Source organism: Aquarana catesbeiana, linkage group LG12 (assembly GCF_042186555.1).
Source record: "Aquarana catesbeiana isolate 2022-GZ linkage group LG12, ASM4218655v1, whole genome shotgun sequence".
Classification (NCBI taxonomy): domain Eukaryota; kingdom Metazoa; phylum Chordata; class Amphibia; order Anura; family Ranidae; genus Aquarana; species Aquarana catesbeiana.
In genome coordinates, this window is record NC_133335.1 from 87,024,372 (window position 1) to 87,045,376 (window position 21,005).

The 21,005-nt window shown below is 43.6% G+C and overlaps 1 protein-coding gene across 5 annotated transcripts in view; it reads right to left on the reverse strand.

The window, feature by feature from the left end:
• Positions 1-21,005, reverse strand: part of TMEM94 (transmembrane protein 94) — a 175,348-nt gene that overhangs the window by 153,664 nt on the left and 679 nt on the right. For all 5 annotated transcript variants that reach the window (XM_073608179.1, XM_073608181.1, XM_073608178.1 and 2 more), the window contains exons 2-3: positions 10,367-10,441; positions 10,155-10,268 (exon numbers count right to left, since the gene is read on the reverse strand). In XM_073608179.1, coding sequence (XP_073464280.1) covers positions 10,155-10,268; positions 10,367-10,390 — 138 coding nt within the window. In that variant the 5' untranslated portion in view covers positions 10,391-10,441. The remainder of the gene's footprint in view (positions 1-10,154; positions 10,269-10,366; positions 10,442-21,005) is intronic.

The following is a 21,005-nucleotide window of genomic DNA, read 5'->3' on the forward strand; positions in this document are numbered from 1 at the left end:
GACACATTTTTTTAAAGGGAAGCACATTAGGGATCATATTTTCCTGATCCAAAATGGTCAAAATCAGTTAGCCATCATGTGGGCTTATGCCATGGTTTTGACGCATTTAGTAATTCTATGTATCTTTGCTTCTAAATACAGGTCCTGTTTCTTGGTTTGTCTCTCTTTGATTAATGTGCATATTGTTTAATTAAGATGGCATTTTGTACTTACAGTGGGTACAGAAAAAAAATCACCCCCCTTTAAAATAATCACATTTTGTTGCTTTGCAGCCTGAACTGAAGACAGACACAGTTTTTGTTTTATCTAGCTGTATTTAGTACGTGCAACTTATAACATCCAAGTGAAAGATATAACACCAACATGTCAGAAAAGAATAAGCAAAAATTCAAAAACAAAATCACTTAGTGGGAAAAAGGATCACCCCCTTGTGTCAGTATTTTGTTGGACCACCCTTTGCTTTAATTGCAGCCTTTAGTCTGTTGGGATATGTCTCTACTAACTTTGCACATCTAGACTTTGCAATATTTGTCCACTCTTCTTTGCAGAACTGCTCAAGTTCAGTTAAATTTGATGGTGATCGTTTATGGACTGCAGTCTTCAAGTCATTCCACGGATTTTCAATGGGGTTTAACCACTTGACAACCGCCTCACGCCGATTTACGTCGGCAAGGTGGCACGGACAGGCAAAATCACGTACATATACGTGATTTGCCTTCCGCGGGTGGGGGGTCCGATCGGACCCCCCCGGTGCCCGAGGCGGTCGTCTTTTGTCCCACGGCGATCGGAGATGAGGGGGAGGCCATCCGTTTGTGGCCCCCCCCCTCGCGATCGCCGCCGGCCAATCACGTCATTCCTTTGCTGCTGTATGCTAAACAGCAGCAAAGGAAATTATGTCATCTCTCCGCGGCTCGGTAATTTCCGTTCCGGCCCGAGGAGAGAAGACAGGTATGTGAGTGCACAACACTACACACACACACACACACAGTAGAACATGCCAGGCACACAAAACACCCCGATCCCCCCCCGATCGCCCCCCGATCCCCCCCAATCACCCCCCCCCCCGTCACAAACTGACACCATCAGTTTTTTTGTTTTTTTTTTTTTGTTTTTTCTGATTACTGCATTGGTGTCAGTTTGTGACAGTTACAGTGTTGGGACAGTTAGTATTACCCCCCTGTAGGTCTAGGATACCCCCCTAACCCCCCCTAATAAAGTTTTAACCCCTTGATCACCCCCTGTCACCAGTGTCGCTAAGCGATCATTTTTCTGATCGCTGTATTAGTGTCGCTGGTGACGCTAGTTAGGGACCTAAATATTTAGGTTCGCCGTCAGCGTTTTATAGCGACAGGGACCCCCATATACTACAGAATAAATGTTTTAACCCCTTGATTGCCCCCTAGTTAACCCTTTCACCACTGATCACCGTATAACTGTTACGGGTGATGCTGGTTAGTTTATTTTTTATAGTGTCAGGGCACCCGCCGTTTATTACCGAATAAAGGTTTAGCCCCCTGATCGCCCGGCGGTGATATGCGTCGCCCCAGGCAGCGTCAGATTAGCGCCAGTACCGCTAACACCCACGCACGCAGCATACGCCTCCCTTAGTGGTATAGTATCTGATCGGATCAATATCTGATCTGATCAGATCTATACTAGCGTCCCCAGCAGTTTAGGGTTCCCAAAAACGCAGTGTTAGCAGGATCAGCCCAGATACCTGCTAGCACCTGCGTTTTGCCCCTCCGCTCGGCCCAGCCCAGCCCACCCAAGTGCAGTATCGATCGATCACTGACACTTACAAAACACTAAATGCATAACTGCAGCGTTCGCAGAGTCAGGCCTGATCCCTGCGATCGCTAACAGTTTTTTTGGTAGTATTTTGGTGAACTGGCAAGCACCAGCTCCAAGCAGCGTCAGATTAGCGCCAGTACCGTTAACACCCACGCACGCACCGTACACCTCCCTTAGTGGTATAGTATCTGAACGGATCAATATCTGATCCGATCAGATCTATACTGGCGTCCCCAGCAGTTTAGGGTTCCCAAAAACGCAGTGTTAGCGGGATCAGCCCAGATACCTGCTAGCACCTGCATTTTGCCCCTCCGCCCGGCCCAGCCCACCCAAGTGCAGTATCGATCGATCACTGTCACTTACAAAACACTTAACGCATAACTGCAGCATTCGCAGAGTCAGGCCTGATCCCTGCGATCGCTAACAGTTTTTTTGGTAGCTTTTTATTGAACTGGCAAGCGCCAGCGGCCTAGTACACCCCGGTCGTAGTCAAACCAGCACTGCAGTAACACTTGGTGACGTGGCGAGTCCCATAAGTGCAGTTCAAGCTGGTGAGGTGGCAAGCACAAGTAGTGTCCCGCTGCCACCAAGAAGACAAACACAGGCCCGTCGTGCCCATAGTGCCCTTCCTGCTGCATTCGCCAATCCTAATTGGGAACCCACCGCTTCTGCAGCGCCCGTACTTCCCCCATTCACATCCCCAACCAAATGCAGTCGGCTGCATGAGAGGCATTTTCTTTATGTCCTCCCGAGTACCCCTACCCAACGAACCCCCAAAAAAGATGTTGTGTCTTCAGCAAGCGCGGATATAGGTGTGACACCCGCTATTATTGTCTCTCCTGTCCTGACAATCCTGGTCTTTGCATTGGTGAATGTTTTGAACGCTACCATTCACTAGTTGAGTATTAGCGTAGGGTACAGCATTGCACAGACTAGGCACACTTTCACAGGGTCTCCCAAGATGCCATCGCATTTTGAGAGACCCGAACCTGGAACCGGTTACCGTTATAAAAGTTAGTTACAAAAAAAGTGTAAAAAAAAAATATATATATATATATATATATATATATATATATATATATATATATATATATATATATAAAATAAAAAAAAATAGTTGTCGTTTTATTGTTCTCTCTCTCTATTCTCTCTCTGGTGTTCTGCTCTTTTTTACTGTATTCTATTCTGCAATGTTTTATTGTTATTATGTTTTATCATGTTTGCTTTTCAGGTATGCAATTTTTTATACTTTACCGTTTACTGTGCTTTATTGTTAACCATTTTTTTGTCTTCAGGTACGCCATTCACGACTTTGAATGGTTATACCAGAATGATGCCTGCAGGTTTAGGTATCATCTTGGTATCATTCTTTTCAGCCAGCGGTCGGCTTTCGTGTAAAAGCAATCCTAGTGGCTAATTAGCCTCTAGACTGCTTTTACAAGCCGTGGGAGGGAATGCCCCCCCCCCCCCACCGTCTTTCGTGTTTTTCTCTGGCTCTCCTGTCTCAACAGGGAACCTGAGAATGCAGCCGGTGATTCAGCCAGCTGACCATAGAGCTGATCAGAGACCAGAGTGGCTCCAAACATCTCTATGGCCTAAGAAACCGGAAGCTACGAGCATTTTATGACTTAGATTTCGCCGGATGTAAATAGCGCCATTGGGAAATTGGGGAAGCATTTTATCACACCGATCTTGGTGTCATCAGATGCTTTGAGGGCAGAGGAGAGATCTAGGGTCTAATAGACCCCAATTTTTTCAAAAAAAGAGTACCTGTCACTACCTATTGCTATCATAGGGGATATTTACATTCCCCGAGATAACAATAAAAATGATTTAAAAAAAAAAAAAAAAAAATGAAAGGAACAGTTTAAAAATAAGATAAAAAAGCAAAAAAATAATAAAGAAAAAAAAAAAAAAAAAAAAAAGCACCCCTGTCGCCCCCTGCTCTCGCGCTAAGGCGAACGCAAGCGGCGGTCTGTCGTCAAACGTAAACAGCAATTGCACCATGCATGTGAGGTATCGCCGCGAAGGTCAGATCGAGGGCAGTAATTTTTGCAGTAGACCTCCTCTGTAAATCTAAAGTGGTAACCTGTAAAGGCTTTTAAAAATGTATTTATTTTGTTGCCACTGCACGTTTGTGCGCAATTTTAAAGCATGTCATGTTTGGTATCCATGTACTCGGCCTAAGATCATCTTTTTTATTTCATCAAACATTTGGGCAATATAGTGTGTTTTAGTGCATTAAAATTTAAAAAAGTGTGTTTTTTCCCCAAAAAATGCGTTTGAAAAATCGCTGCGCAAATACTGTGTGAAAAAAAAAAAACGAAACACCCACCATTTTAATCTGTAGGGCATTTGCTTTAAAAAAAATATATAATGTGTGGGGGTTCAAAGTAATTTTTTTGCAAAAAAAAAAATTACTTTTTCATGTAAACAATGAGTGTCAGAAAGAACTTTGTCTTCAAGTGGTTAGAAGAGTTGGTGATGTGTGACATAAGCTTCTAAATGTTGTGCATAAAATGCCAGGACAGTTCAAAACCCCCCCCAAATGACCCCATTTTGGAAAATAGACACCCCAAGCTATTTGCTGAGAGGCATGTCGAGTCCATGGAATAGTTGTCACCTGCCACATGCCATGGGAATATGTGAAATTACACCCCAAAATACATTCTGCTGCTTCTCCTGAGTACGGGGATACCACATGTGTGAGACTTTTTGGGAGCCTAGCCGCGTACGGGACCCCGAAAACCAAGCACCGCCTTCAGGCTTTCTAAGGGCGTGAATTTTTGATTTCACTCTTCACTGCCTATCACAGTTTTGGAGGCCATGGAAAGCCCAGGTGGCACAAAACCCCCCCAAATGACCCCATTTTGGAAAGTAGACACCCAAAGCTATTTGCTGAGAGGTATAGTGAGTATTTTGCAGACCTCACTTTTTGTCACAAAGTTTTGAAAATTGAAAAAAGAAAAAAAAAAAAAAAGTTTTTTCTTGTCTTTCTTCATTTTCAAAAACAAATGAGAGCTGCAAAATACTCACCATGCCTCTCAGCAAATAGCTTGGGGTGTCTACTTTCCAAAATGGGGTCATTTGGGGGGGTTTTGTGCCACCTGGGCATTCCATGGCCTCCGAAACTGTGATAGGCAGTGAAGAGTGAAATCAAAAATTTACACCCTCAGAAATCCTGAAGGCGGTGATTGGTTTTCGGGGCCCCGTACGCGGCTAAGCTCCCAAAAAGTCCCACACATGTGGTATCCCCATACTCAGGAGAAGCAGCTGAATGTATTTTGGGTTGCAATTCCACATATGCCCATGGCCTGTGTGAGCAATATATCATTTAGTGACAACTTTTTGAAAATATTTTTTTTTTTTTGTCATTATTCAATCACTTGGGACAAAAAAAATAAATATTCAATGGGTTCAACATGCCTCTCAGCAATTTCCTTGGGGTGTCTACTTTCCAAAATGGGGTCAGTTGGGGGGGGTTTGTACTGCCCTGCCATTTTAGCACCTCAAGAAATGACATAGGCAGTCATAAACTAAAAGCTGTGTAAATTACAGAAAATGTACCCTAGTTTGTAGACGCTATAACTTTTGCGCAAACCAATAAATATATGCTTATTGACATTTTTTTTACCAAAGACATGTGGCCGAATACATTTTGGCCTAAATGTATGACTAAAATTTAGTTTATTGGATTTTTTTTTATAACAAAAAGTAGAAAATATCATTTTTTTTTTTTCGAAATTTTCGGTCTTTTTCCGTTTATAGCGCAAAAAATAAAAACTGCAGAGGTGATCAAATACCATCAAAAGAAAGCTCTATTTGTGGGAAGAAAAGGACGCAAATTTCGTTTGGGTACAGCATTGCATGACCGCGCAATTAGCAGTTAAAGCGACGCAGTGCCAAATTGGAAAAAGACCTCTGGTCCTTAGGCAGCATAATGGTCCGGGGCTCAAGTGGTTAAAGAGGTAGTAAAAGCTGGAAAAAAAAAAAAAAAAAACACCTGCAAAACAATAATGTGCTAGTATGAAATACATACCATAGAAAGAAGGCCTGCTGTGGCGTCCAGTCACTGCTGAGGGAGCCGACATGTTCCTTCTGCGTTTCTTCCGGGATCGCGGGCTCCGACGCTGCGAGTGGCTGGAGCCACGATGACATCACTTGAGCCCTCTGTTCCGAAAAGGAGCTCTGAAGTTCCGGCACGATACGCTGGACATTCAGAGCGCATGCGCCGCTGACGTTAGCGGCTGCATGCAGGATGAATATCTCCTAAACCCTGCAGGTTTAGGAGAAAATAATTTAGTCAGAGCCCAGACTTAAAGTGCTTGTATACCCCGCTTGGTGATTTTTACCTACAGGTAAGCCCATAATAATAAGGCTTACCTGTAGGTAAAAATCACCAAGCGGGGTATACAAGCACTTTAAGTCTGGGTTCTGACTAAGCAATGCAAGGACATTCACCTTTCTCTCCTTCAACCACTATGTGGTCATTTTTGATGTGTGCTTTCGGTCATTGGTAAACCTTCATTCCATTGACAACTTTTCATGCAAAGGGCAGCAGATTTTCCTCAAGCATTTGATGGTATTTTGCCTCATCCATTTTCCTTCTATCCTGACAAGTGCTCCAGTCCCTGCTGCACAGAAACACCCCCATAACAGGATATTACCACCTCCGTAATTTACTGTTGGAATGGTGTTTTTTGGATGGTGAACTGTACTGTATTTCCGCCAGACATATTATTTGGTGTTGAGGCCAAATAATTCAATTTCAGTCTCATCTGACCAGAGCACCTTTTTCCATGTGGCCTCAGAATCTTCAAGGTGCGTTTAAGGTGGTCAGATGAGACTAAAATTGAATTATTTGGCCTCAACACCAAACAATATGTCTGGCGGAAATCCAATATAGCTCAGCATCCAAATAACACCATTCCTACAGTAAATCATGGAGGTGTTTATTTGCAGCAGGGACTGGAGCACTGACATATGCGCTGCTTGACCTTACATTTCATGTGGGTCAGTTATATAAGGTGGTGAATAATTAATGCCAGAATACGAGTATATTGATCTTAATAATGAACACAAAGAGACAGTTTTTTTGCACATTTGGGACTTTTATTTGTGCATTTAACATTGTTTATAGGTAGTCATAAGGGTGATATACAATATCTCACAAAAGTGAGTACACCCCTCACATATTTGTAAATATTTTATTCTATCTTTTTATGTGACAACACTAAAGAAATGACACTTTGCTACAATGTAAAGTAATGAGTGTACAGCTCGTATAACAGTATTGTCCCTTCAAAATAACTCAACACACAGACATTCATGTCTAAACTGCTGGCAACAAAAGTGAGTACACCCCTAAGTGAAAATGTCCAAATTGAGCCCAAAATGTCAATATTTTGTGTGGCCACCATTATTTTCCAGCACTGCCTTAAACCTCTTGGGCATGGAGTTCACCAGAGCTTCACAGGTTGCCACTGGAGTCCTCTTCCACTCCTCCATGACAACATCACTGAGCTGGTGGATTAGAGACCTTGTGCTCCTCCACCTTCCTTTGAGGATGCCCCACAGATGCTCCATATGGTTTAGGTCTGGAGACACTCTTGGCCAGTCTATCACCTTTACCCTCAGCTTCTTTAGCAAGGCAGTGGTCGTCTTGGAGGTGTGTTTGGGGTCATTATCATGTTGGAATACTGCCCTGCGGCCCAGTCTCTGAAGGGAGGGGATCATGCTCTGTTTCAGTATGTCACAGTACATGTTGGCATTCATGGTTCCCTTGATGAACTGTAGCTCACCAGTGCTGGCAGCACTCATGCAGCACCAGACCATGACACTCCCACCACCATGCTTGACTGGAGGCAAGACACTTGTCTTTGTACTCCTCACCTGATTGCCACCACACACGCTTGACATCATCTGAACCAAATAAGTTTATCTTGGTCTCATCAGACCACAGGACATGGTTCCAGTAATCCATGTCCTTAGTCTGCTGGTCTTCAGCAAACTGTTTGCAGGCTTTCTTGTGCATGTTTGGAAGAGAAAAAAAAAAAAGGGGAAAAAACTGCGCTCTGGTAAAATTATCAAAACCCTAAGTGGTGAAACTAAATGGTTGTGCAAACTATGAAGCAGCAATTCCTCTGCACAACATAAACACAGTATATTACAAATAGAAATAGAATGGAATTGCGCTAAATACTGATATACATACATATACTCACTAATTCAGCAATAAATTCCTGAATGTATATCACGTGAAATGTGAACATTTGAAGAGTGTCATATCACCAAAAAATGTTGAATAGTGATGTTTATAAACAATTAAAAATAAATGATAAAAACAAACATGAGTCCAAACACATGAATGTCTGGTATCACCCATGTGATAAATAGATAAAATGATGTGAAAAGTCCATCAAAAAACTGTGCGATCCTTAATAATGTAAAGATAGTGCTCGATCCACCACCAAAAGATGTAAGTTGGCCGCTTACCAGAGACTAATGATCCCCCCCTACAGAGGATCAGAGAGAGCCTGAATAGGAATAATTCCTCTGGACCACATCCGATAAGCCAAGGTCTGAACTTGTTAAGATGTAGTATCATAACCAGAACATAGCCACCGGAACATGTGTGTTTCAAACTGCCACGTATTATCTCCAACTCACAGATAGATGAATGCACCATGAAAGATAAAAAGCTCCAATAGTGTATTTTAAAACTTTATTCAAAATTAAAATACAATATTGCACCCACATAGTCCTGGTAAAATAAGCGCCTAAACGTCTGGAGCGCCGGCCGGTAAGCTCGCAGACTAACCCGTCCTGCTGGTAACAACAACAGCGATGAGAGGTGATGCAAGCGTGTAGCTCAGCCCTACGCGTTTCGTAATAGAGTTACGTCATCCAGGGGCACAGGCAGCACGCTGCGTCACCTCCCTTTGTACCAAAACAACCTAACATGTAAGCGGCCAACTTACATGTTTGGAAGAGGCTACTGGGATGACAGCCATGAAGACTAATTTGATGCACTGTGCGCGTATGGTCTGAGCACTGACAGGCTGACCCCCCACCCCTTTAACCTCTGCAGCAATGATTTTTTTAGATCTTTTTTTTTTCACTGCGCCGGTCCTGAAGAGATGTGGGCAGAAGTTTTTAGGCAAGGCCGCGGACTAGGCCGAAGCTGCGGCCTCGCCTTAAAACTCCTGCCTGTAGCTCCCCAGGACCGGCGCTGACACCGAGCCGGTCCTGAGGATCTGCGGGCAGGAGTTTTTAGGTCAGGCCACGGCTTCGGCCTAGTCCGCGAGGCCGGACGCCGCGGACTAGGCCGAAGCCACGGCCTCGCCTAAAAACTCCTGCCTGCAGCTCTTCAGGACCGGAGGAGTGTTCAAAATAAAAAAAACTCGATTCGAATCGTGAATCGAGTTTTATTTTAAGAAAATTGCAGATTTTTTTTTTTTTTGGTGTAAAATCTCCCAACCCTACTCATACGTCTATTTCCCAAAGACAACCTCTGGATATGACCATGAGCACGTGCACTCAACCTCTTTGGTCGACCTTGGCGAGGCCTGTTCTGAGTGGAACCTGTCCTGTTAAACCACTGCATGGTCTTGGCCACCGTGCTGCAGCTCGGTTTCAGGGTCTTGGCAATCTTCTTATAGCCTAGGCCATCTTTATGCAGAGCAACAATTCTTTTTTTCTGATCCTCAGAGAGTTCTTTGCCATGAGGGGTCATGTTGAACTTCCAGTGACCAGTATAAGAGAGTAAGAGCGATAACACCAAATTTAACACACCTGCTCCTCATTCACACCTGAGACCTTATAACACTAATGAGTCACATGACACCGGGGAGGAAAAATGGCTAATTGGGCCCAATTTGGACATTTTCACTTAGGGGTGTACTCACTTTTGTTGCCAGCGGTTTAGACATTAATGGCGGTGTGTTGAATTATTTTGAGGGGACAGCAAATTTACACTGTTATACAAGCTGTACACTCACTACTTTACATTGTAGTAAAGTGTCATTTCTTCAGTGTTGTCACATGAAAAGATAGAATAAAATATTTACAAAAATGTGAGGGGTGTATTCACTTTTGTGAGATACTGTATAATTAGCGCTGCACCAATTTAGTTTTTTTTAGAGTATTTTATTCATATGAAAAAGTGACATAGGGTGTACACCTTCATACACATAGCAGTGCAAGAAGTTTTTTTCAAATTTTTACCCCTGTACTGTGTCAGATGGGGGTATGTTACACATTATGGATACAACATTGTCTTAAAGGTGGACCCAGCCTTCATGATTTCTGCCTAGAGCTCCACTTCAAACATCCTGCATGTACAGAAATGCATAAAGACTTACTTTCCAATAAGCTGTTCTATTTCTCTGGTGGGAACTCAGTGTAGATAACAGCTGCTCCCGCAGATCTGACAAAGCTTGGCGAGTGGAGAGTCCCAGACACGGCCTAAGACCATCCTGCACAAAAAAAAAAAAAAAAATAATGTTGCTTCTGGGCTGAGTAGACCATACAGTGCTAATAGTAAACCAAGATACACAGGCACAAAACAATTAACCTGGCTCTTCTCGCTGGGCTCCATAGCTCCAAACCCCTGAGAGCACTCATGTACAGGCTTCTGTGTTGTCACCACCTACAAATAGCAACATATGAAACAAGTAAGAAAATAACAGAATCAACTGCATCCAGGTCTTATCATGCAATCTCATTCTAAAATCCTGTTCCAGTAATAGTACAATGTATGCATTATGCCAGACATAGCATTAAGATAATAATACACAGATCTCTAATCTATTACAACAAAATATCTGCCAATTGGTCTAGCTTAAAAAAAAAAAAAAAAAAAAAAAAAAAAAAAGACAGATCTTGTATTACTGCTAAGCAGGAATAATAACACCAAATGCGATAGTGCCGTAGTGCCGTATCACAAAAAATGGCCTGGTCATGAAGGGGGGTGTAAACCTTCCCGGGAGCTGAAGTGATTAATACATTTTAATGCAAAAAAAAAAAAACCTATATAACAAAAAAACCTATAACCCAATTGTTTAGTAAAATATAAAAGATGATGCTACGTCGAATAAATAGATACCCAACATGTCACGCCTTAAAATTGCGCACGCTCATGGAATGTTGCTACCATATTTACAAATCTCCATAGTTGACACTTTAAACATTTTTAGAGCTACAAAAGAGGTGTAGAGCTAGAATTATTGCTCTTGCTAGAACGCTTGTGGCAATAACTCACGTGTGCGCACAAGCACAGGGGACAGGAGCGCTTTCAAAAAAAAAAAAAAAATGTTTTTATTATTTATTTGATTTAAAAAATGTATTTTTACACTGTGCCTTTTCATTTTTTTATTTTTTTTTAATCACTTTTGTTACTATCACAAGAAATGTAAACATCCCTTGTGACAAGTCCTCTTTATGGAGACACCTGGGGTCTATAAGATTCCAGAACTCTCTTCTACCCTTGAAAGCATGAGATAAAAAAATAAATGAATACATAAAACCTTTAATCTCATGCTTTCCAAAAAAAAAAAAAATGACCCCGTTTACACCTGCCCTAACCAGAAGTGACGAAAGCTTGTCGCTTCCAGTCTCATAGACCAGGGGTCATCAAACGTTCTAATCTAAGGGCCAGTTGACTGTCCTTCAGACTTTAGTGGGGCCGGGCATGGAACAAACAATCCCCCATCATGGATGTCATTGGGAGCAACTGTGCCCCATCATGGATGTCATTGGGAGCAACTGTGCCCCATCATGGATGTCATTGGGAGCAACTGTGCCCCATCATGGATGTCATTGGGAGCAACTGTGCCCCATCATGGATGTCATTGGGAGCAACTGTGCCCCATCATGGATGTCATTGGGAGCAACTGTGCCCCATCATGGATGTCATTGGGAGCAACTGTGCCCCATCATGGATGTCATTGGGAGCAACTGTGCCCCATCATGGATGTCATTGGGAGCAACTGTGCCCCATCATGGATGTCATTGGGAGCAACTGTGCCCCATCATGGATGTCATTGGGAGCAACTGTGCCCCATCATGGATGTCATTGGGAGCAACTGTGCCCCATCATGGATGTCATTGGGAGCAACTGTGCCCCATCATGGATGTCATTGGGAGCAACTGTGCCCCATCATGGATGTCATTGGGAGCAACTGTGCCCCATCATGGGTGTCATTGGGAGGAACTGTGCCCCATCATGGATGTCATTGGGAGGAACTGTGCCCCATCATGGGTGTCATTGGGAGGAACTGTGCCCCATCATGGGTGTCATTGGGAGGAACTGTGCCCCATCATGGGTGTCATTGGGAGGAACTGTGCCCCATCATGGGTGTCATTGGGAGGAACTGTGCCCCATCATGGATGTCATTGGGAGGAACTGTGCCCCATCATGGATGTCATTGGGAGGAACTGTGCCCCATCATGGATGTTAATGGGAGGAGCTGTGTACCATCATTGGGTCTCATTGTTGGTGTCAATGTGAGGAACTGTCTCCTTTATTGGGGTCAGTGAATGAACTAGTGCCCAAATAATGCAGATAAAAGCAGGCAAAGGGCAGCATCTGGCCCCTGGGCCACAGTTTGGAGACCTAGACCATAGAGCTGATCGGAGACCTTCTGATAAGCTGGTGGAACAGCTGGATCGGATTCCAGCTTTCCTGATTGCACAGAAGAGCCTGGAGAGACACTGATGGGTAGCAGGAAGACCCCTCCCTCTGCCCATAAAAGTGATTCAGTGGCTAATCAGCCACTCAGATCACTTAAAGATGTGTTGAATCACTGGCTGAAAATTTTAATACCATGGTTATGGCTGACAGCTGTGGCCATAGTCCCTGTATAACCACTTTCACACAATAACGTATATACAGTATATGTGATCGTGCGGCAAGTGGTTAATAAACCCAAACTCTCATAGAACATAGTAGTAGTAGTAGTAGTAGTAGTTTTCAATATTTTAAATTCAGCAGCTTTGATTACAATACTTAGGCCCCTTTCACACTGGGGCGGTGGGGGCGTCGGCGGTACAACAGCGCTATTTTTAGCGCTGTTGTACCGTCGTTCTTGCAGCGGTATTCGGCCGCTAGCGGTGCGGTTTTAACCCCCGCTGGCGGCCGAAAAAGGGTTAAAATCCCTCGTACAGCGCGGCTATAGCCGCGGTATTGCCGCGGTATAGCCGCGCTGTCCCATTGATTTCAATGGGCAGGAGCGGTGAAGGAGCGGTGAATACACCGCTCCTTCACCGCTCCAAAAAAGCGGTTTGCAGAACTTTTTTCACCGTTCTGCCTGTGCACAGCTTCAGTGTGAAAGCCCTCGGGCTTTCACACTGAACAAACAGCGGAGGCTGTTTAGGGGCGGTTTGCAGGCGGTATTTTTAGCGCAATACCGCCTGCAAACCGCCTCAGTGTGAAAGGGGTCTTAGTGATTCTGCAACGAAGGTCCTTGTTCAGGTACTTCCTGGTATAGGTCTCTCAATGCCTTCCTGATTAGTCACTCAGGCTACCAACAGAGACCATAAGAAGCTGTTTCAGCTCACATTGCACAGACAGGTTTCACTGTTGTCACCATCAGAAAATTAACCCTGAGAAATGCCATGTAGCCCTCACTAGAGTGCATGCATGTGGCTGTAAAGAGGCTATAGGAGATCAGCAGTACTGAGAGGCAACAAAGGGTGAAAACAGGTATTTTGTTAAAATTGGCATTAAATGTCATTCAGTTGTGCTTTATATGGCTGCATTCACACTATACTGTTTTGTGAACATTTGCAAAATTAATAGGAGAAGTACAGCCAAACACTTCTCCTGTCAATCACAGAAGTGCAGTTTGTACTGCACTCCTGTGACCCGGTTTCAGAGCTGTTCCGGGCTAAAGAAAGATCGAGACCATATGGTTGGGATCCACCCACATGCCTGGATCAGCACCTGGCTCAGGCTCTCAGCAAGTCGCCAAGAGCCTGAGCCAGCCACTCCTGCCCCCCTCCACAGCACAGCGCTCTAGTGAGCGAGGGGAGGGTCAGAGTAGACAGCAGTGACTGACAGACACCAGCTCTCTGCTCACAGGGCACTGAGAACAGAGCAATCAGCGGTGTTTGATCGCTCGGGTCTCAGTCTTAGAGCCAGTGGGGGACCGATGCAGCATCCACCTAGGTAAGAATGATTTAAAAAAAAAAAAAAACCCACACTTCTTTTTTAAGCAGTAATAAAACAAGCACATTTTTGTCACACTTGTGGTACCATTCATTGTTAATGGCATCCCAAATGCAACAAGCAGGAATGTGGCAAAACGCATGGTTAAAAAAAATGCAAAGCTGAAGAATGTGCATGAGCTACTTTGCTGCGATTATCAAGCACAGAGCAGCCCACAGTAATGAATGGACTTCCCTATGCATACAGCGCATACGTACGATGCCTGGCATTGTGTGTCATAGTGTGAATGGGGCTGAAAGTAGTAATGTTTGTCCTTCACACAACCAAACATATGGTTTAGCTAGAATACAGATCCAAAAAATAGGCATCTGGTTATTGGCCAAAAGACCAAATAAGATAAAAAACAGGTACCGTAATGAAGTGTAACATCTGATACAATAATATCTAATATTACACAGACACCAGTACTGTCAGCCAATGATTTAAGGTGAACAAGGCTTTGGTCCAGGTCACAGGGCACACAGCTTTGCCTTCTATGACATCAGCACATAGTAAATAGCCAAGCTACAAAAGGCAGCTCCTGCTCACTGGCAGAGCCAAGAAGGTTCAATGACAGCAGAGAAGATTTACTCCTGGGACGAAGCAACAGATGGTCCAGGATGGAAATTACATAAGAAGCTGAAGCAAGTTCCCTTGGACTTTACAAAGAGGGAAACAAGGCATAACAATTTTTAAATATCCAGCCGTCATGATCCAAATCCAGAGCAAAATAAAAATCATTCACAAGTCTGAACTGACAGACTCTCCTTCAAGGCATACGTATGTAAGCAGGCAACTGTGAGAAAGACAAAGTCTTGCTGAAAAAGTAATCCCCACCAAGCCAACTGAATACATTGCAAATTCCAAATTTAAAAGAGAAGTTTTTTTTTTTTTTTTCCAAAAATGCTCCAATGCTGCATCTGTCCCCCGCTGGCGGTAAGACTGAGAACTGAGGTAAAAGGGGGTCCAACCCAGTACTAGCAAGGTGTACCAAATAAAATGGCCAGTAAAATGTATGTTCCCATCCACACAGTATATCGAAAATATTTTTTTTTAATAAGGAAGTAAAAAAGGCAGTTGTAGGGGTTCAGCTCCAAGAAAGATGTAGGTCACAATCAACGCGTTTCGTCATACAGCCTTGTTCACAGCTGTGAACAAGGCTGTATGCCGAAACGCACCAGCTGTATTTAATCTTGACCTTCATGTAGCTAATAAAGATTTTCAAGGGATTCTGGAGTTGCCGGCTACATCTTTCTTGGAGCTGCGTATTCAATAGCTGGAGGCCATTTGAGCCAAAGCACCCAGTGAAGCACTTCACCCTTAATCTATGAGGTGTGTTCACTGCTGAGAGCGTTGCCTTTGTGCTTTGCTTTCCTAGTTGTAGGGGTTCATTCACATGTCACAGCTCTACTTAAAGTGATACTAAAGTCCCTTTTTTTTCTCCTTTAAAAAAAACAAACATGTTATACTTACCTGCTCTGTGCAGTAGTTTTGCACAGAGCAGCCCCGATCCTCCTCTTCTCGGGTACCTCTTCAGCGCTGCTGACCCCTCCCTCCTGTTGAGTGTCGCCCACAGCAAGCAGCTTGCTATGGGGGGCACTGGAGCCGAGCTGCAGCTCTGTGTGTCCATTTAGACACTGAGCCAAGGCCCAGCCCCACCCCCTCTTTTTCCTCATTGGCTCACTGATTGACAGCAGTGGCACTTCACTGCTGTCTCAGCCAATGAGAAGGGAGAATCAGGACAGCTGAGTCTCTCATGCAACATCGCTGATCGAGATGGGGCTCAGGTAAGTATTAGGGGGGCTAAGAGGGGTTGCTGCACACAGAAGGATTTTTATCTTAATGCATTAAGATTAAAAAATAAAAACCTTCTGCCTTCACAACCACTTTGACAAGCCCAGAAATTTTAATTTGACATGTAGGACAGGGAAACCACCTGTCAGACTCCCCAACTGAACTCAATGAGACTGTGCCACAGCTATGAGACAAGCATTTGGCTTGTAGCTGCAGCACAGTATTCCCATGCAAAAATCCCTGTTAGGCTGTTAACCACCTCAGTGCCAGACACCTTCACCCCCCTTCCTGCCCAGGCCAATTTTCAGCTCAGTCATGCAACACTGTACCTGAATAAAATAAAAATGCCCGGACAGGCCATGATTTAAAAAAAAAAAAAAAAAAAACTTTGGGGCTTTTTTTCACAGTTTTTTTTTTTTTTTTTTAACATACTGTCACCAGTAGAGTACAGCATCCAGCCCGGTACACCGATCGGTCTTCCACTGTGACAAATCGTGCCACTGCATGGCACGCACCTGGAGGGCATCATATGATGTCCACCTAGCATAACAGGGCTCCCCGTCGGCCGTCATTTTACAACAGGCTGGGCGCGAGGTGGTTAAATAGAAAACTGTCTCAGCACTCTTCACTTACAATATGTGCAGGTCGGGAACGCATGCATAATTGCACACACATCGCATTTAGTAAATGTGTGGGGTGCCATTAATTCCTAATGGCATGCCCACGCACTGGAAACCACAATGGCATGTTTTTAAAAAAGGGTCGGGGGATTTTTTTCCCTGGGTTTCTCTTGAGTACATCAGACCATTCAAATGAATGGGGTTGCTGTGCCAGCAAAAACATGAATGCACTTACCAGCACATATGTAAACCTAGACTTACTGGCTGGATCACCAGGTAAACATAAAGGAAAAAGTCTAAAAAAAGAAAACGAATGCAGCTGCCACATCTAAGAACTGGTAAACTGCAATATATTACTTTTTTTTGCTTTTGGCTGTAGATACAGTTAAAAGTTTTTGGGTGGTAATTTTAATTAAACATTAAAGGGGAACTCTTGTCATTTCAGTGAAAGGGATCAGGTTCACGTAAATAACCTTATCAATGTGTAATTTGTAATTCTATATGTACAGATTCATTTATTCATTACATGCTGAGAGCAATTTTAGTAGTGCTGTTTAGAAGTTGCATCTTACTGTTCATCTTTATTACTACCAGTCAGCTCTGACTTATGCTGGCCATACACCATACGAAAAATCGGTCGTACCCATTTTCGAAAAACGAACCATTCGTCCGTAAGCGCAAACGATAGTGCCATCATGTAATGACTGATAAATCGTTCAGTGGACATAAATGAATGCACACATTAACCGTTCAATTTATCGTTCATTTGGCAGAAAATTTCCAAACTTGTCCTTTGTTTTTTCAGCTCAAAAACGTCCCAACGATTATCGATTTTGTGCCCATTAACTGGCCAAAAAAGGAACGAGCTGTCTAAATGACCAAATTTCAGCCGATTTTTCATATAGTGTATTTTCATATAGAATGCGGTGGTCAGATGTGCTAAAGCCGCATACAAACTGGACGATTACCTGGGCCCGGTGTGTGTGTGTGGCCTGAATAGCCGTCCCTGGATGCAAACTGTCTGTATGCAGCGATAGTCAGAAGGCCTAATTAGATGCAACACCCCGAGGAGCAGTTACATGTGAACAGCAGTAGCACTGACCATTGATGTTTACAGGGTACAAATCTGGCCACACACATAAGGGTCTCTTCATAAAAACACTCGATCGACGTGTGTCACAAGTACTCGTCCAGGCTGCACGAATGTGCCTCATATTTTCTCTAATACGTTGACTTCCTACGATCGTCAGCTCCATCTAATGCAGTATACTTTCTGATTGATGTATTCCATAACAATATACTGCATGCTGACCATTAGAAGCAGATGATCCTAGGAAGTCAGTATTACAGAAATCACAGGGAACATTGGTGTAGCCTGGACAAATGCCTGTGTCATTGATCTTACAAATGTTTTATAACTAGACCCCAAAGTGTGCACGGTGCTGAGTTTTTTCCATCAGAAAGATGGCAGAGATGTGAATTGTCCATGTGAATGAAGCCTTACTATGGGAAGAGAATCTTCACTGAAAGATTTGTGAGAATATTCACTTTAATTATCCTATCATGTGAAAGTCATCTGCATATGGTTTGGTATTTAAAGTGAACAGAAATGTACTTACAGCGGAACTAAACCCTCCTATCGTTTTCAGCCCAAGAAGCTGCCATCTTGGCTTCTGTTTGACCTTCAACTGTCATATTGCTGCACACGTGATCAGTTATGACACCAGTCATTTGATGGTTTGACATTTAGGTTGTGAGCACAACTAATGAGACAGTTACTTTCCCAGCATGCCGGGAATGTAACCCTTATTTGAAACTTAAATTGATGGGTTTACTTCCACTTTAAGGCCTCATGCACACTGGACATTTTTTGACGTTTTTACAGCAGCTGTTTTTGGCTGTAGACGTTTTTTTCAACAGTCATTAAACTCTCCATCAAGTTATTCTAGGTGTCCATGCACACATAGGCTGTTATCAGCAGTTTTGGGCAGTGGCGTTTTTTGAGCAGTAAAAAAAAAAAAAAAAAACACTAGTGGGTTCTGAGAGACGTTTTTCAGCTGTAAAAATGCTCTAACGCTGATAAATGTCAGTAAACGCTCAAAAACATCGCTCACCAGTGTTTAACGTTTTTGATCCATTGAAAAAAAAAAAAGTTTTTCTTAAAAAAAAAAAAAAAACGCTAACGCAGAAAAACGTTAAAAATGCTATTGCAAAACCGTTGAAAAAAAGTTGTAAAACTCACTGCAAAGATACTGGCGTTTTTATAATGTCCAGTGTGCATGAGGCCCAACAGTTTAAAGAAAACAGTTACATTCCTGAAATGTTTCGGGAATGTTAGGGCTCATTTACACTTGCTTCGGCTTCAACACACATTAACGGCTAGTTTACACTTGCTTCAAAACAAGGCTTCGGACAGGCTTTGTTAAAGCTCTTTGAACACCAGTCAAAGCCCCTGTCACTAAATAAAATGGTTAGCTTACAGTCCTATTTACACCTTGCTTTTGCTTTGGCTTCGCTTCAAAAATGATAACCCATGTCTCTTTAGTTGTGCTTCAAAGCCTCCATAGAAGTCTGAGGCAAAGCTCGGTTGAAGCCCCACGAAGCCTCACCAAAGGCTCATCGAAACCCCAATGAAGCACCAAGCAAAAGCAAGGTGTAAACAGGACTGTAAGCTAACCATTTTATTTAGTGACAGGGGCTTTGACTGGCATTCAGAGAGCTTTAACAAAGCCTGTCCAAAGCCCTGTTTTGAAGCAAGTGTAAACTAGTCCTAAGGGCTCATTTAATCTTGTTTCAGCCAAGGTCAGCTTTCAGCGATCACACTCTGAATGACAATTGCACCGTCATGCAATCCTGTACCAAACTGAAATTTTTGTCATTTTTTTTTAGAGAGATAGAGCTTTCTTTTGGTGGTATTTAATCAGCACTGGGTTTTTTTTATTTTTAACTAAACAAACGAAAAAAGACTGAAAATTTGGAAAAAAAAAAAAAAAAAGTTTCTGTTATGAAATTTTTAAAATAAGTAGTATTTCTCCTTCACTGATATGCGACACTGTTGCACTAATAATCAGGACACTTATGATCAGTGTCCTGATTATCAGTGTAGATGTCTCCTCTCCTGTGTGGATTTGACGGTTATTGGCTCTCCTCTCCTCACTTTCAGTGTGAGGAGAGGACTGCCAATAACTGCCAATTCCTGTTTACACAGTGATCAGTTGTGATTGGACACAGCTGGTCACATGGTAAAGAGCCGCTATGATTGGCTCTTTGCCCTAATCTGTGACCAGCTGTGTCCGGAGGACACAGAAATCAAAGATCTGTGCCAATGCACACCGCGGGGGGGGGGGGGGGGGGGGGCGCGATCACCATGTCCATAGACGCCCTCCCGGTAATGTGAGCCCATGTTGTAGCCGTCTTTCCGCTATAGCGCAAGCAGGAGGTGGTTAAGGCCGGTGCGAATTGTAGTGGCAGTTCCTGCTGCGGTTCTCACTGGCTGGGCTGGCCCCATTCACTATAATGACAGACCACCAACGGCTGCAGCTATTCCTGCACAGCCAGTGATTACCTGCGGTGATCACTGCAAATTAGCTGCGGCCGGCAGTGACCTGTCATTATAGTGAATAGGGCCAGCGGCCGAACCTACGCACTGACAGCTGCAGCAGGAATCTGGGACTCCTCCCACTACTATTCACACCGGCCTAAATTGCAAGTGTGAATGTAGCCACAATCTGCTAGTCCATCTAACACTCCCCTCTTCCTAACTGACAATGCTGCAGTCCAAAAGGTGCCTCCATTGCCCCTTCATCCAGAATGCACACACTAAAAACGCTGGTCATAGATGACTTACATATGGTGCAAGTGGGCCCTGATAACATTGATCTGGTCAGTACATACAGTGTTATTGGACCCTGACAGCACTGTTCTGGTCAGTACATACAGTGTTATTGGGCCCTGACAGCACCGATCTGGTCAGTACATACAGTGTTATTGGGCCCTGACAGCACCGATCTGGTCAGTACATACAGTGTTATTGGACCCTGACAGCACCGATCTGGTCAGTATACATACAGTGTTATTGGACCCTGACAGCACTGATCTGGTCAGTATACATACAGTGTTATTGGACCCTGACAGCACTGATCTGGTCAGTATACATACAGTGTTATTGGACCCTGACAGCACTGATCTGGTCAGTATACATACAGTGTTATTGGACCCTGACAGCACTGATCTGGTCAGTATACATACAGTGTTATTGGACCCTGACAGCACTGATCTGGTCAGTATACATACAGTGTTATTGGACCCTGACAGCACTGATCTGGTCAGTATACATACAGTGTTATTGGACCCTGACAGCACTGATCTGGTCAGTATACATACAGTGTTATTGGACCCTGACAGCACTGATCTGGTCAGTATACATACAGTGTTATTGGACCCTGACAGCACTGATCTGGTCAGTATACATACAGTGTTATTGGACCCTGACAGCACTGATCTGGTCAGTATACATACAGTGTTATTGGACCCTGACAGTACTGATCTGGTCAGTATACATACAGTGTTATTGGACCCTGACAGCACTGTTC